A 17,772-nucleotide genomic window follows, 5' to 3' on the forward strand; every position below is an offset into this window, starting at 1 on the left:
GTATTATTACGTATGTATGTAACTAACCTATAAGTATCAAATGCTGGCAGCGATTCGTAAGTGACGCAACTATGTGAGCTTCCAATACTTCCGCTGCCTCTTCTACTATCACTGAAAAAGGAAAAATTCATTCTAAATTAACAGTTTACGAAAAAATGGTATTGTTTTTGAGATGACCCGATAATTGGGCCCAAAAAGTGGTAAAGAAAATACCCAAAAACCTTTGATTTAAAAGTTAGTACAACATTTAATATTTGGAAACACCGCATCACAGCCAACGACGATTTTATTGCTAACCTATAGGCGACATGAGTTATTTGAGCAGATCGTGTCGTCTAGCGGCGGCGGTAGTGGTGACCCCTACTACCCGCAATGTGGACATCACTTCACCATCATTAAGCGTTGTTACCTCTTCCAATTCTTCGCTTACAGCAGCAGCTTAGGTACATACCTATGGGTGACATAAGCCGTTTGAGCAGATCGTGTCGTCTAGCGGCGGCGGTAGTGGTGACTCCTACTACCCGCGCTGTGGACATCACTTCACCATCGATAAGCGTTGCTACCTCTTCCAATTCTTCGCTTACGGCTTAGGTACATACCTATGGGCGACATAAGCCGTTTGAGCAGATCGTGTCGTCTAGCGGCGGCGGTAGTGGTGACTCCTACTACCCGCGCTGTGGACATCACTTCACCATCGATAAGCGTTGCTACCTCTTCCAATTCTTCGCTTACGGCTTAGGTACATACCTATGGGCGACATAAGCCGTTTGAGCAGATCGTGTCGTCTAGCGGCGGCGGTAGTGGTGACTCCTACTACCCGCGCTGTGGACATCACTTCACCATCGATAAGCGTTGCTACCTCTTCCAATTCTTCGCTTACGGCTTAGGTACATACCTATGGGCGACATAAGCCGTTTGAGCAGATCGTGTCGTCTAGCGGCGGCGGTAGTGGTGACTCCTACTACCCGCGCTGTGGACATCACTTCACCATCGATAAGCGTTGCTACCTCCTCCAATTCTTCGCTTACAGTAGTATGCTGGTCCTAAGAGAAGTTGGGAAATAAGAAAGTTATTTACATTACATATATGTATTATGTTTGTAATAAAACTTGTGTTTTATTCCATTTCTCATTAACTCATTGACCGCCGCTGGCTTACAGTTTTGGGTGCTTCAGTGGCGCCCCAAAAGTAAATGCATATATATGCTTTCACAGCTGCGACGAATTTTCTCGCTAAATTTTAAAATAGTATCAAGACTTAAAGGTCTTGACTGTTAGATTTTAAAATAAAATCCCAACATGTAACTGGCTCATTAAGGGCCACCACAGACTACGTATTCTATTTCAGAGCCTATTTATGATCGAAGAAATCTGAGCCCATAAATAAATCTGTCAATTGTATCTAACGGAGTTCCATGATCTTATGCAACTTTGGACGAAACGAAATACACAAGTAGGATTTTATCTGTCAACAATTTTACCATCAACGCGTTCATTTTCGCCATCAGTTCATTCTTTATGTTGCCCACTGCCATGTGATATATTTTCCAACGTAATTCTGGCTCCAAACTGTGAAGGTCGGTGACATTTGGTATCTGTGATCTATTTTCTTTTTGTTGCAGCATATTTTTCTGAAATAATATAAATAAAATAACATTAGAGCTGGTTAGTAAAAACAAGAATATTTTTCTACGCAATTCTAAAATTGAAAGATAAATGAAAACATGATAAAACTAAAAACGCTTGAAGAAAATTTAAAGACTACAAAACAGAGCGTAAACGATTGGCATCGTGGCTAGGCTTTTTGTTCAGATAATCTGTGTGGATATTGTAGATGAATAATTCCTATCTTAAATCTAGTTAAATCGGCATTTTTAGTAATAAAGCTGGTTTTGTAGAAATAGTTCTTACCTTAAAACAATTCAATCTTCTCCTAACCCTATCAATTTTATCTAAAAATTTCTCCTCCATTTTCTTAGCCTCTTCCAGATCTTCAGTAACATCTTTCACATACTTTATACTACTTCTCATACTCTCCATGTCTTTTAAAGCCATTTGTTCAGAGAAACAAGTATCCAACTTATCAGTACTGATGTCCAAATCATCAAACTTCTCCCAATCTTCAACATCGTCTACATCTTCAAATTTGTCATCTAAATGACTAAACAACCAAGTAAGCACTGAATCTTCATGTGAACTTTTCAATTCTAACAATTTACTATCAACTTTTAGGTGAGGTTTTATACTTTTATAAGAAATTATCTCTTTCTCGCATTTCTCTATCTCAGTTTGCACTTCTGTCATTTCATTGAAAATCTTTTCTAGTTCTTTCCTTTTATTGGAATATAGATAACTATATTTGCATTTGATTTTCGTTCTCATACTATTCAAAGTGTATTGGTCCATAGTTTTATTCTTACTTTGACTTCCTAATCTTACAACGTTATCCGTAACTTTTAGGATTCCTTCAAGGAATTGATCTAGGGCGTGATTCGTATAACAGATAACCAACATTGGTGTACCTTCTAAGGATAAATTCTTTAAAATTGTTGAAGCGATTTTGACCCCTATGAAAGTTTTACCAGTACCTGGTGGGCCTTGTATGACAGCGAATTCTCTAGTTAAAGCTAGTTTATAAGCTTCGAGTTGTGATTGGTCGAGGTCGAAGGGTGTCGGCCACTGGTCGGTGTCTAAGACTGGGATGTAGGTGTCTTCTTTGGAGTTGGGTATGGTGTATATCGTTTCTGGAGTTAGGTAGGCTGGCGGTTGAGTTTGAGTCTACAAAATAAACTTTGGTTAGGCATTCTTAATTTGATTGTAGTAATATACCGAATGATAAAAAATAGGGATAAAAAGGAATTATACTTTCCAATGTTAATAAACTAATTAAATTTTAACTTTTTTTTAATAAGACAAGGTTCCAAATTCAAAAACCAAACTAAAGCTTCTGGGTCTTAAATGGTAGGTAAGTTTTCTAGCCTGAATAAAAAAATACATTTCCAATATTTCCCATTAAATACTCAATATAAACTATAAACAAAATAATCAAACTTACCTGAACATCAACAATGTATTTTTTCATCGGCAAGTCATCCATAGACTCTTGCATGACTTTCAGAACTCTATGGTAGGGCTCGAAGAATACTTCACTCTCCACCATTAAGAACTGTTGCTCAAATATTGCCTTTGACACGGGGTTGTGAAACGATACCGCGATCTGAAAAAAACCGTAGAAACTTGGTAGGCGGGAAATTATCAAATGCAGGCATTTTTTAAATTTCGTTTATCTTATAAGGGTTATTTTCTCAAAATCCGTTGAAATAAAAGGGGGTATCAAAGTAACCGCAAAATTAGTATAAATGTCATCACGAAATAAACCATTTTTTTCTAGACAGTGGCGTAGCTAGGCATGGGCGCAAGGGGGGCCTCGCGCGAGGCCCCTTCGGGCACAGTGAAAGAAAAGGGTCTCGCAGATGTTTTTTTGCCCACGGCTAGATTTAGTTCACGCTACACCACTGTTTCTAGAGATAAATCAATATTAAAAAAAATCTTATTCGTGAAATCGTTAGAGTAAAAACCAATCATGGCATTGTTTTTGGCTGCATATTCCGGGAGAAAGAAACTTTTAAATTTTGAAATTGTTACAACTACAAATTAACCCACATAGTAATTTCATGTTACCTAAATATTAAAAATACTTACATATCCATCACTCAGCAAACTTGCTCCTGAATCCAGTACAGTCGCGCACAATATTGTCTCAAAGTTATCACTAGTGAAGAGCAATAAAGACCCGAACATAAGTCGCTTGCTGTACGCATATTTCTTGCTGTCGAACCGGCCGTGGTTGATGCGGTCCGTCCAAGCGATGTCCACTAGGTGACCGACTTTGTTGTTGCTTATGTATGTGCGGATGATTCTCACTTTGGGATATACTCTGAAATAATATTATATAAAAACTTACTGAACGGATAAAATGTACGTAACAGCTGTATATTTGTAACTTCTATTTATTAACCTTAGTGAACAATGTTAACATAGAAACTTTACCTGATATTTTCATGTCTTCTTTTATTTGGATTTTCCATATATTTACCTGTAATTTAAAAATAAAAATATTACTACCTACATATTTAGTAGGTATGTATGTTTAGGGTTGATCAACAATCTTAACTAACACATTATGGTGCCTATGTTCATTGATTCCGATAGGAAAGTTGGTGAAAAGTATTGTTAAGGTGAATGCGGGGTAAAATTTATTGATGGGAAGACCGTCACAGGGCAAGACTTCGCTCAGACACAGTCAGCAACAAAGAGGTTCACACATTTTACTCTATCAACCTTCTGTACAAACAAGAGTTAAAAAGGACAAAGGAGCTTAAAAGGACCTTACATCGTTAAAAATTACATTAATGCATGCAGGGCTGCATGAGCCGAATGAAATAGCCAATGCGTTTCAGCGCCACTTTAAGGTAGAATCACCGCTGTCGCCCGCGTCTCAGATGTGCGGTGCTGAGAAACATCCTGAAGTCAATATTGTGAGATTTTCTGCTAAACAGGTAGCCTCAGTTATTAATAAGATGGTGCGAGGGAAGTCTCCTGGGAAGGATAGCTTAAGCATAGAGCATTTGAAGTACGCGGGTGTACAACTACCAAGAATACTTGCATTGTTTTTTAACCTTTGTTTAAGTCATAGTTACCTGCCGGATGAACTTATGCATACAGTAGTTGTCGCGATTGTTAAGAACAAAACGGGCGATGTTTCTGACATGTCCAACTACAGGCCCATTTCGTTGGCCAATGTAATTGCGAAGGTTCTGGACAGTCTGCTCGATAAATAGCTGGCTAAGCATACCACCTGCATGACGCTCAGTTCGGCTTCAGACCGGGCCTATCCACCGAATCTGCCATCCTATGTCTGAAGCAGACTGTCCAGTACTATATACACGGCAAGAAAAACGCCTGTATATGCCTGTTACTTGGACCTGTCAAAAGCATTCGACCTCGTATCTTATGACATGCTGTGGGATAAGTTACAATAAATAAATATTAAATAAATAAATATTACGGGACATCTTAGTATCAAGTATAGTCTGCAAAACTATGGAAAAAATTATAGTCACTGAATTGCGAAATTTCATAAGTAGGGAGAATGTAATTATCAATGAGCAGCATGGCTTCATACCGAAAAGATCCACAGTGACGAATCTTCTTGTGTGTCTTGAGAAGTGGACACGTGACTGGGACAATCGTCAGCCTACGGACGTCATATACCTAGACTACGAAAAGGCATTTGATCGTGTACCTATTCGAAGGCTTATTGCTAAATTGGAGCACTTTGGAATTCGTGGTCAGCTCCTTGAATGGATATCGGACTTTCTAACCCACAGGATATTTAAAGTAAGAGTAGGGAAAACTCTATCGAATGCACACAACGTCTATAGTGGTGTTCCTCAGGGATCAGTCCTTGGACCAATCCTGTTTGGCATATTTATAACAGATCTGAAGAGTGTAGTACATTCGGAACTGTCAATATTTGCTGATGAAAGTTATGGGTAATCCATTAGTAACTCATAATATTATCCAAAGTGATTTAGATCGCATAATTCAGTGGACTAAAGACTGGCTCATATCACTAAATGCTTACAAGTGCACAGTTCTACACATAGGGAAAACAAACCCTAAACTAAATTACCACATTGACTCTGTTCCCCTACAAGCTGTAGCTAGTCAAAGAGACCTGGGCATCACTGTTTCACATAACTTGAAATGGGACACACATATCACCAAAATCACCAAGAGAGCAAATTCTATGCTGTATATGATCCGGAAAGCATTCCATGTTATTACTAAGGAACTATTTATTAGAATATACAAGTCATATCTTCGTCCTTTACTTGAGTATGCTTTTCAGATATGGTCCCCCTACTTTAAAAAGGATATCACATTGTCCACGCATGTAGGGGTGGACGAGAAGATCTTGGGGTCGTGGATGAGGTGAGTTAAATGACACTCGTAGTCCAATACATGCACGTATAATGATTAACTTGGGTGATACAAAGGTAGATGTTAAGATATCACTGTAAGCGGACGGGCACGACCGTCCGTCGCAAGATTGCTGAGAGAATGGCCGCTGCCGGCCCCACTACTCCGCGCCCCGCACCATGCATTGCGTCGGCGACGGCTCCCGAAGATTCCCGAGCAAAGACGAGGCGTTAACATCCTCCGCGGCGTTGAAAGCATACTGCTTTCAAGGGATCAGATGCTGAAGACTGAATTTTAGGGATCGGTTTGATCATCCTTTGACTTGTTGTCCTCGTCATCGGGTTCAGGATCAGTTGGCAGAAGACACATCTTGTTTACGGCCCTTTTGATTGGACCTTTCTCCGTCAATATATCGGCGACCCGACAAACACCGTCAGGGCCATTATAGAGATGAATGACGCGCCCCATGCGCCATTGTAACGGCATCAGATTGTCTTCTTTGAGTAGGACGAGATCTCCAATCTGGATTCCTCTCTGATTGGTTTTCCATTTTACGCGCTGTTGAAGCTCAGCCATAAATTCGCGACGCCATCTTTCCCAAAACTGCTGCCGAAGAAGCTCGATGCGCTTGTATCTGGTAACTGGATTGCCCGTGACGGGTAGAGATGGCACAGATGAAGTCAGTGGCCGATTAATCAAAAAATGCCCTGGGGTAAGGGGACTCAAGTCGTTGGGGTCTGATGAAAGAGGAGTGATTGGACGAGAATTTAGGATAGCCTCTGTTTGCACAAAAAGAGTAGTCAACTCCTCAAACGTCAGGTTTGCGTTACCAGCAATACGTTTTAAATGAAACTTGGCTGCTCGGACGCCAGCCTCCCATATTCCGCCAAAGTTAGGCGCGTACGCGGGAATGAATTTAAAATCAATCGACTCGTTAGCTGCGTAATCCGAAACTGGATGACGGCTGGACCGTAAAACTCTACCTAGCTCATTGTGCGCGCCTACAAAGTTTTTTCCGTTATCACAGTAAATTACCTCGGGCTTGCCACGACGCGATACGAACCTGCGCAGACACAATATGAAAGCTTCGGTGGATAAATCGCTAACCACCTCAAGGTGAATCGCCTTGGAGGCGAGGCAAACAAAGACGCATAGGTAGGCTTTAGTATTACGACTGCCGCGTCCCTTCTTATTAGCTATCATGAAAGGACCGGCGAAGTCAATCCCAGTAGAATGGAAAGCGGAACTTGTTTGTACTCTTACGCTCGGTAGATCACCCATTATAGGCTGAACTGTTTTGCCTCGTTGCCTAACACAGTCAACACATCTTTGAGATATACTTCGAGCTAAATTCCTACCACCTACTGGCCAGAACTCTTCACGTAGTGATGATAAAATCAACTGAGCACCGGCGTGATACAAACGTAAGTGCTCGTATTTCATAATAAGTTTCGTAAAATGATGCTTAGCATCTAACAAAATTGGGTGTTTTTTATTAAAATGATAGTTTGAATTACTTATTCTCCCTCCTACACGTAAAACACCACTGGGATCTACAAAAGGGTTGAGAGACAAAAGTCTACTTCGATTATGAAGTGTTTTACCTTGGCTTAAATTTTGGATGTCTTTTTGAAACGACTGCGCTTGACATTTTTTGACTAAAAACGTCAACGAGTCCTTAAGCTCCTGAACTGATAAAGGTCCCTTAAGTTTGGCATTTGACTTTCTACAGTTATGTATAAACCGGATGACGTAAGCATAAATTCTTTTCAAACGTACGTAACTCGAATGTCGATCGAATGTTACGACTGGATCACCAGAGCTTAAGGTATCGTCTTTAACAGTTAATAACACCTTGACCTCAGGTAAGTCAGAAGGCGTTTGAGGCTGTGAGGGCCACTCCGTAAAATCCTTCTTCAGGAACGAAGGACCTTCCCACCAGAAAGACAAAGACGGCAGATGCTGCGGATCAACGCCCCGCGACGCTAGATCTGCCGGATTTAAGTCTGTAGGTACGTGTTTCCACTCGTGACCTTGAGTCAACTCATTAATTTTATTAACTCGATTGCGTACGAAAGTTTGCAGAGTTTTAGACTGCGATTTAAGCCAACCGAGAACGACCATACTATCGGTCCACATTACATGCTTGACAATTTTAGTTTTTATAGACTGAGCTACTTTCGTGCACAATTGAGCGCCCAACAAACTAGCGCACAGTTCGAGCCTTGGGATACTTAAAACTTTAATTGGGGCCACTCTGGCCTTTGCGCAAAGCAATCGAACTGTCACATGATCATTGCTATCAACTGGCCGCAAATAAACACATGCTCCATAAGCCTCTTGGGACGCATCAACAAAACAATGAATCTCTGTGCGCTCAGTTTTAGGTACATCACAAAGAACATGTCTACTTAAATTGATATTTGATAAATGATCCAAATTGTTCACAAACTTCAACCATCTTTTTTCAAAATCCGAAGGTACTGGAGTGTCCCAGTCCAATTTGGCAGACCACAAATTCTGAAGAAGAATCTTAGGTTTTACTATACAGCAACATAGAAGCCCCAATGGGTCAAACAATTTGCATGTTGTAGATATGATAGTTCGTTTTGTTGTTTTATTTGGCGGTGCAAAGTCTATCGGAAAATGCAAGGTGTCCGCCTGAGGGGACCATTTTAGGCCTAAAACTGAAGCATCATTATTAAAGTCAAGGCAATTCGTAGACCCTGACTGGTCTTCTAAAATTTGTGCACAATTCGTGCGAAACTTGCGCAGGGGAAAGCATGCAGAATTTAGAACTTTGACAACATTTTCGTAAATATATTTTAACTCTTCTACTGTTGACGACCCTGTGTTAAGATCATCAATGTAAAAATCATTGTTAATGACATTAGAAGTGACTTCATCTTGACATTCGAGAGCTAACTGCTTGAGGCACCTTGTTGTGATAAAAGGTGCCGACGCCATTCCATACGTAACAGTGTTGAGCTGGAAAATCTTGACAGGCTGATCAGCCTGGTCTCTCCACAGAATGAGCTGAAGATGGCGCTGCTGTTCGCTAAGGGAGACCTGCCTATACATCTTTTCGATGTCAGCTGTTAGAACGAACCTATTAGTACGGAAACGCAACAGTATTGAAAGTAGGTCACTTTGCACGACCGGACCTACTGCCTGAATGTCATTCAGAGACTTGCCTGAGCTCGTAGGAGCTGACGCATCATAAACGACTCTAAGCTTAGTAGTTTCTTTTTGCTCACGAATAACACAATGGTGGGGCAAGTAACACCCGAAACTTGGCCGTTTAACTTCAACCATGTGTCCTAAATCAGCATACTCCTGCAAAAAATTACGATACTGTTCTTTAACGTTGGGGTTTTTATCTAACTTCTTTTCCAAGTTAAGAAAACGTCTCATAGCTATAGGATATGAGTTTCCGAGAGTCTCCTCGGGTTTTTCCTTGAATGGCATCTGTACAGAGAATCGACCATCAGGTAAACGACTAGTATTATCAACATAATGAGTTTCACAAAACTCTTCATCAACAGACAAAGACTTACAATCGGAAGGCAAATCTTCCACCTCCCAAAAACGCTTTAGAGAATTATCGACATCTTGTAGTGACGTCTGGCGCCTTGTAGTGGCTAAATGACAATAAACATTATTAATTTGGTTGTAGCTTTCGCCCGTGCGACCAACTACTAACCATCCTAGCTTAGTATCTTGTAGCATAGGTTTTCCTTCTCCTAGATCTATTTGATCTGGCTTTAGAACTCTAAAGAATTTGTCCCCTGACAACAAAATATCAACCTGATCCGGTTTATAGAACAGCGGATCAGCTAACTCAACATGGGGAAAATCTAATTTTTCAACATCGATTGCTACATTTGGCACGTCATCTGAGATTTCGGGGACCACCCAAAAATTAGCTTCTAGTTCGTAAGGATTAAAGCGAGACCTAACTTTTAGTTGGATACGTTCAGATATCTCCGTTTTCTGTTTATTGATCCCAGTAATATCAAACGGTTCAATTTTATTCGTAGGTAGTTTTAACTTTTGCTTAAAATTTTCTGAGATGAGACACGATTGACTACCATTGTCCAAGAGTGCACGAGCGACATAAGTAGTGTTATTCTTAGGGCAATATACTTCGACTTGAGCCGTGCACAACATGACCTGACCCGATGCGTCAGCGTCAGTCGACATGTGAACAGAAGAGTTTATATTTTTTACAGTGTCGGTAGGTGCAACATTTTTATTATTACTACTGACGCTGTCGCAATGCAAGAGAGAATTATGTTTTTTCTTGCAACTACGACAGGAACCCTTCAAAGTGCATTGAGAACCATCATGTCCCGCGCGTAGACAATTGTTACAAAGTTTATGTTTTGAAATCTCAACAAGTCTGTCTTCCAGGCTCATAGACTTAAACTTGGTGCACTGATAGACATGATGGTTCTGGCCGCATACCAAACACGGTTTAATTCGTGGTCCCTCGCCAGAAGAAACAAAAGACTTGGTATTTTTATTTTCCTTAAAAACAGGTTTACTTTCATTTGACTGATTTGACCGACAGCAAAACATCGTTTCTAATACATTAGCACGATTACGTAAAAACTCTTTAAAATGCTCCAACGTGGGTACTTCAGAAGAATTTTTATTTAAATCACCTGAGGGTAGGCACGAAAAATTGCCTTTATACTCTTCCCACTTTCCATTTGTTTTGGGATCTAACTTCGCCGAGACCAAAAATATTACTAACGGGTCCCAACCCTGAGTTGAAATACCTAACGTATCCAATGAACTTAAATTTTTCGACACAGTATCAATTAAATACCTTAATGCCTTAAAAGACTCCTTTTGTATAGGATTAATATTTACGATCGCACTCAAATGATTATTTATTAATATATTTTTATTATCGTATCTTTCACACAATGTTTTCCACGCAAGCTCGTATCCGCTGGCAGAAAAATCAATTGACCTTATTGCTAAACTAGCACTTCCTTGTAACGAATTCCTTAAATAGTGGAATTTATTTATCGGCGCAATTGACTCGTTGTCGTTGATCAATGACTCAAATAAATCTTTAAACTCTAACCAACGCGTGTAATTTCCATCAAACGTCGGCAAATTTATGACTGGTAGACGAACTGACGAATGTTTTTCATGACAAGAGCTTGACTTAGTTGAGCCACTGTCCACACTGTTTTTGGCCGAAAACGAATCAATTATATCTTGCGCTAACGCAATTTGCGAATAGAAAAGACTTTCAGTTTGAGTTCGTTCCGCTATTTGTTCGTCTAAATTAGAGGAAATATCTTCAAGTTGAACTTGCACGGCGTCATAATCAACCATTAATTTACGAAGTCCATCCAATCGCAAACTGAGCTCCTTTATTAATAATGACGTGTGCTCAGACCCTTGTACAGTTTTTACAAAGTCTTTAAAAACGGTCAACTGACTTTTGAGCCCACCGCGCCTTCTATTTAATTTTTTAACTAATTCCTCACCCATTTTAAACAATAAACAATGAGCTAGGTAAATAAAATGGTGCAATCAAACCGGTAACACGATCCAGCCGTCTAGTCCAGCACAGCTGCCGCCGAGCCCGCCAGCAGCACCGGCCGCGTCAGGCGAACCCGTCTCCACAGCGCTCGTACTCGCGAATAGCCCGGAAACCGCGTAGCAACAGGCTCCCGGTAACAGCGCGCAGCGATGTACACTGGAAGTTACCACAACGGACTTTGAACCATAGGAATTCACCTCAATGGACTTTGAACCCTAGCCGTAATTACCTATTAAATGCAAATAAACAACTAAAAATGCACCTTTAATGAGTCGAAGCGAATAAAATGTATTAATCTTTATGCACAATAAAGAAGGCAAAACGAAATTATTGCATAGAAGTAGCAAGCGTGGCATAGAAAAAAAAATACGGTAGGTATGTTTTTATAACGGTACTTACAACGTATACTTTTTAAACATTAAAACTTAATTTGTCGTATTTTAAAATAATAATTACTAGCGTATTGTTATTGCATAAAACTTAAAAGACGAGCAACTTATTGATTTATATAGAAATCATTTATGACGAAGCGATAAGATTGAAATAACGGTGCATAAAAAAGCCGGCAAGCATTATCGAGCTAATTACCGAATATAAATAACTTCTATTTGCAATTTTAAATGCATTGATCTATACGGAAACCAAGCAAAATATAACTTAGTGCTCAAAATAGTGCATATTGGCTAGTACGCATAAAGCTAGATACATAACCTGACGTTTGCAAGTAGGCTAGCACTAATTATAGCAAACAGAAGTTTTAAAAATTAGGGAACAAAAGGAACGGGCTTACTTCACATCGGCATTGACTTTCGATGTCTATTTCAACTTGTAGTGTTGCAGAATCCAAAGCGCCACGGCAGCAATCCCAGTGTCTTTGTTCTTGCGTAGTCCGTTATTTCTCGACAGTCGCCATTACAGTTGCTCGAACTCCAACGGTCGCCTCATGACCGTTTGATTTTGAATGTCACGGTCGCCAAATGTCCACGCATGTAGGGGTGGACGAGAAGATCTTGGGGTCGTGGATGAGGTGAGTTAAATGACACTCGTAGTCCAATACATGCACGTATAATGATTAACTTGGGTGATACAAAGGTAGATGTTAAGATATCACTGTAAGCGGACGGGCACGACCGTCCGTCGCAAGATTGCTGAGAGAATGGCCGCTGCCGGCCCCACTACTCCGCGCCCCGCACCATGCATTGCGTCGGCGACGGCTCCCGAAGATTCCCGAGCAAAGACGAGGCGTTAACACACATTACTGGAAAAAGTTCAGCGAAGAGCAACTAAAATGGTTGCTTCATTGAAAGACATACCATATGAAGAACGGCTTCAAGAATTAGGTCTTACAACATTGGAGGACAGAAGGAAGCGAGGCGATCTTATTGAGACTTACAAAATCTTGTCCGGTCACTACAATGTTCCAAATATTAAAGACCTATACACATCGAGTCAGAATGTAAGGTTGAGAGGACACTCTAAAAAACTTGTCAAACCTCCGTGTGCTAGTAACCCTAGAAAACACTTCTTGCCGAATCGTGTGGTAAATGTGTGGAACTCTCTACCAGAAACTGTTGTTAGTGCACCGTCGGTCAACACTTTTAAAAATAGACTGGATACACATTTTAGAACTTTAAAAAGTGCAAAATAAAATACAAGTGCTTCGATATACACGCATCAGCTCTAAGAGCTGCTAGTGTATCAAATAAATAATAATAAATAATAATAAATAAATCTTACACAGATCAAACCTAGCCCCAAACTAAGCAAAGCTTGTACTATGGGTACTAGGCGACGATATACATACTTGTATAGATAAATACATACTTATATACATAGAAAACAACCATGACTCAGGAACAAATATTAGTGTTCATCACACAAATAAATGCCCTTACTGGGATTCGAACCCAGGACCATCGGCTTAGCAGACAGGGTCACTATCCACTAGACCAGACCGGTCGTCAAAATCGGACAATCGGAGACTAATTTGCCGTGTGAAGTTACCGCGTTGCTTAAATACTGGTATGGTCACCAAGAAAATAGTGTGAAGTGGACTGGAGCGTATTCGGAGTCACTCAGGTTGGAGTGCGGGGTGAGGCAAGGGGGGTTAAGCTCGCCCCGCCTCTTCAACCTATGTATGAATCAACTGCTGGAGGAGCTCAGCAGTGCCAGTGTCGGATGTTCCATAGACGGAGTGCGCGTTAATAACATCAGCTACGCGGATGACATGGTGCTGCTGAGCCCCTCAGTGGGTGGTTTAATTAGTTTATTGCGCAAATGTGAGTCGTATGCCCATGGGCTCAAATACAATGCTAGCAAAAGTGAGCTTATGCTATTCAAAGCGGGTAATAAGACCTACAATGTGCCCCCTGTGACTCTTTGTGGCACTCCTTTAGCACAAGTGAAGCATTTTAAGTATTTGGGCCACTGGGTCACCGATGACATGTGCAACAATATGGACATTGAGAGGGAACGCAGAGCGCTGGCTGTGCGCTGCAATATGCTTGCTCGTAGGTTTGCACGATGTACCGAGAAGGTGAAGGCTACGCTTTTTAAAGCATATTGCCAATTCTTCTACACGTGCAGCCTATGGGTCAGCTATACACAGCGGGCATACAGCGCTCTGCGGGTGCAGTACAACAATGCGTACAGGGTGGTGTTCGGGCTGCCGCGACACTGTAGCGCCTCGGGTATGTTCACGGAGGGACGGATCAATGGCTTCCACGTGATCATCAGGAAGCGGTGCAGCTCGCTGTTGAGGCGGTGGCGCGTCAGCTCGAAATCCATCCTGTGCACGTTGGCCGACCGGTGGGACTCACCATGGTTGAAGCACTGGGTGCAGCTACATGCCCCATTATGTATAAATCTATTTTAATGTTAATGTTATGTTTGTACTAACCCTAGATTTAAGCATTAGTATGTTACTAACACATATGGACTTTTTGTTCGAAATAAATTATTATTGATTGATTGATTGATTGATTAAAGTAATTGTCAATCCTCTTATTGCTATACCTGACCACAACCTTCAGGAATTAGCAGGTACCTAAGTATAGAAATATTCTTACTTATGCCCTCTCTCAAAGGTCCGAAGCAATCTTCCCGAAGCAGCTTGAACTGCACATCTAAATAATGTTCCATGCTAGGGTACGCCCCATTTATAATGTTCGGCTGAATGTTAAGTGCAGTGTTTCCAAGCAAGTCCGCTTTTGTGGGGAAGATGTTGAGGTTTTTGAAGTGGTTGGTGTCTTTACTTGGGTTGGCTTGCGATCTTGTAGGTTCCGAAGACTCCTGGAAAATAAGTTATTTCGGACATTTAGATTTACATAATGGCATTTTCTGATTTCTGACTTGTCACACAAAATACAAAATTACAATAGGTAGGTACAAAGTAAGTTGATTTGTGAAAAGGTTTTATTAAATAAATTTGCTATAATTTTTTTTATAAAAAGTACTTATTTTAATAAGTAAAAGTAAGTAAGTAGTTTTATTTTTTATGTTATTATTAATAAGAGAAGTAAAAGATTGTTTAGATTAATTGTTATTAAACACTGAAATAGTTTTACCTTCTTTAAACTATTTAATAGCTTAGTTTTTAAATCCTCTATTTCAATAAACAGCTCATCTCTAAACCGCTCGGTATGCTCTTCCTTAACTCCTAATGCACTAGTTTCTAATACCTCCAACAAGGATTGAGCTTCACTTAAATATTCCCTATTTTTACCACTAAAATTGTAAATTCCTTCACAAATAGCTAGGACATTCAAGTAAAAAGATTCTGCGTCATCCCACAGCTGGGAATTCATTCTTTTTTCTACCACGCGTACAGCCGGTAACCCACTTAGATACTCCTTCAAGGTATTCAAAAAGTTTGATTTTAAAAACTTTGATTTCAACACAGTTATAATCATAGACTTTTCACCAGGTTCGAGCGATTTATACACATTGGCGAGAATTTTTACTATTAGCACTATAAAGTCTCCTTTTAACTCACTATCCATGAGGTACCAAAAGCTGTTTTTATGTGAAATTTCTAAGGTTAGCGCCGGCGGTTTGAGCATAGAGATATCTAGTAATTTCTTATAGCCTATAGGTTTTTTCTGGAACTGTGGGACTTCAGCCGTCGTTTGCGTGGCCGGTTGTTCTTCATCAGCGAATTCTGACGCATTTCGGCCAGTATTTGACCTGGTTTCTTCGATAAGGGTGCCATCGAACCAGTCGATACGAAGAGAAGGTTTGCTCGCGTCAGACATGTCTAGAAATATTTGCACGTTAAATACCTAACATAGAATTTGAGTAGGACAGCATTTCATTATATACACGATTGTATTTTTAAATAAATAAATAATTTTAGCACAGTGTTTTTATAAACGTCACTCTATGATCTTCAACACATTGTCAACAACACTGTCAAGTGTCAAGTGTCAACGTCAACCTAAATAGTGTTACAAGTTTTAAAAATTTACGGACGGATTCTCAGTACGGGAATTTCGTAAATGAAAATTATTATTTAATGTCGCGCTTTCGAGCGTAACCAAAAAGCTCAAAAGCGTCGGTTGTCATTCAACAACCAGCAACAACAGCAACAATGTTTTTCAAACGTGGTCAAATTAGACTCTGAAATATCGCAACGTCAAATCGAAGCCAAATTGTTACATTTTTTTTAATTCGTCCTTTCTGGACAGGCTAAGACCAAAGGCCATACTGCCTCGTCTTCGGTGAAATTAACTTTCATAAATCTTATGTAAAGTCTTCCTTTTTAGGGTTCCGTACCCAAAGGGTAAAACGGGACCCTATTACTAAGACTTCGCTGTCCGTCCGTCCGTCCGTCCGTCCGTCTGTCACCAGGCTGTAACTCACGAACCGTGATAGCTAGACAGTTGAAATTTTCACAGATGATGTATTTCTGTTGCCGCTATAACAACAAATACTAAAAACAGAATAAAATAAAGATTTAAGTGGGGCTCCCATACAGCAAACGTGATTTTTGACCAAAGTTAAGCAACGTCGGGCGTGGTCAGTACTTGGATGGGTGACCGTTTTCTTTTTGCATTTTTTTCCGTTTTTTTTTGCATTATGGTACGGAACCCTTCGTGCGCGAGTCCGACTCGCACTTGCCCGGTTTTTTTTTCCATAAGTCAAATCCAATAAATATGTCTTCAGTATCCAAATTGTTACATATAGGGTAGACCGAGGCGAATAGGGACATTTTTTGTTTGACGGTCAATAAATACAAATTTTAAGGTGATACTGTTTTTATTAATATTCAGTTGGATAAATCATTTATTAATGAACAGAATCCAAGGTTCAGACATAAAATCAAACTTAAATATGATTTATGAAAAATAAAATACAAAACCTCTTAAAAAAACCGATTCGCCCCATTTTAAGGGGTAAAACGGATCAAAAAAACTCTGTCATAAAATCTTAATTAATCATGGTTAACAATGTAAATCATATGATTAAGAATCACAAAGGTCAAATAATTGAGATCAACTATCATTGGTATCTTTAATGTTGCATTTGAGCATTATTTTTATTCCTCCTTTCTAGTTAAATTTTTTATCACGCCACCTAGCTACAGAAAGCGCAACATAATATCACTCCTATATGCTACTATATATTTAAACAATAAATCCAAAACATGCTAATGGCCATTTAGCAACAAAATCGAATAACTTAAATGAAAATAAACAAAAACTGTAAACTTTTGCAAACCAAAACATGAAAAATCACACATATCCGATTCACCCCATATGAGAAAATTAGTTGTTGGTAACAAAATACTCTACGTAGGGACAGCGGTTTCGTTAAAACCTTATTAGCAGCTGTAGTCATATTTTCTCCCGACCATTCCCCTTGGTACCTCTACCTTTTATACGTACGCACCATCTAAAACATGCGAACATAAAATAAGCCAAAGAAAAACGTCCAAAAACCTTGTTTTATAATGTGATCCTAATCGACCCCAATCAGATGATCCGAATAACCCCATATCATATGTTTGAATTATTTTCGCGTAACGGAAATATACCTTTAAATACAATAAAAACAAAATCAAATCAGGAAACACTATGCGCCATTAACAATAAGTAACAACAATTACAAACCTTTAGCCTTTTGCGTTTACTTTTATCACGGACTGTATTTGCACATTTTTTACATCGGTGGTAAAATCACAATACACCTGTACGAGCGGCTCATCGGAAAGTGTCACCGTGA

General features: G+C 39.8%; 1 protein-coding gene and 1 long non-coding RNA gene across 2 annotated transcripts in view; one reads left to right on the top strand and one right to left on the bottom strand.

The window, feature by feature from the left end:
- LOC134795968 (NFX1-type zinc finger-containing protein 1-like) overlaps nt 1-15,948 on the bottom strand; it is a 24,598-nt gene extending 8,650 nt beyond the window's left edge. The window contains exons 1-9 of the mRNA XM_063767860.1: nt 15,117-15,948; nt 14,619-14,841; nt 4,050-4,095; nt 3,702-3,936; nt 3,055-3,216; nt 1,911-2,777; nt 1,481-1,630; nt 896-1,043; nt 28-111 (exon numbers count right to left, since the gene is read on the bottom strand). Of these exons, the coding sequence (XP_063623930.1) occupies nt 28-111; nt 896-1,043; nt 1,481-1,630; nt 1,911-2,777; nt 3,055-3,216; nt 3,702-3,936; nt 4,050-4,095; nt 14,619-14,841; nt 15,117-15,803 (2,602 nt within the window). The 5' untranslated portion in view covers nt 15,804-15,948. The remainder of the gene's footprint in view (nt 1-27; nt 112-895; nt 1,044-1,480; nt 1,631-1,910; nt 2,778-3,054; nt 3,217-3,701; nt 3,937-4,049; nt 4,096-14,618; nt 14,842-15,116) is intronic.
- The window catches only part of LOC134796428 (uncharacterized), a 439,520-nt gene that overhangs the window by 86,116 nt on the left and 335,632 nt on the right, over nt 1-17,772 (top strand). The gene's annotated exons all lie outside the window — the stretch shown is intronic.

Source organism: Cydia splendana, chromosome 13 (genome assembly GCF_910591565.1).
Source record: "Cydia splendana chromosome 13, ilCydSple1.2, whole genome shotgun sequence".
NCBI lineage: Eukaryota > Metazoa > Arthropoda > Insecta > Lepidoptera > Tortricidae > Cydia > Cydia splendana.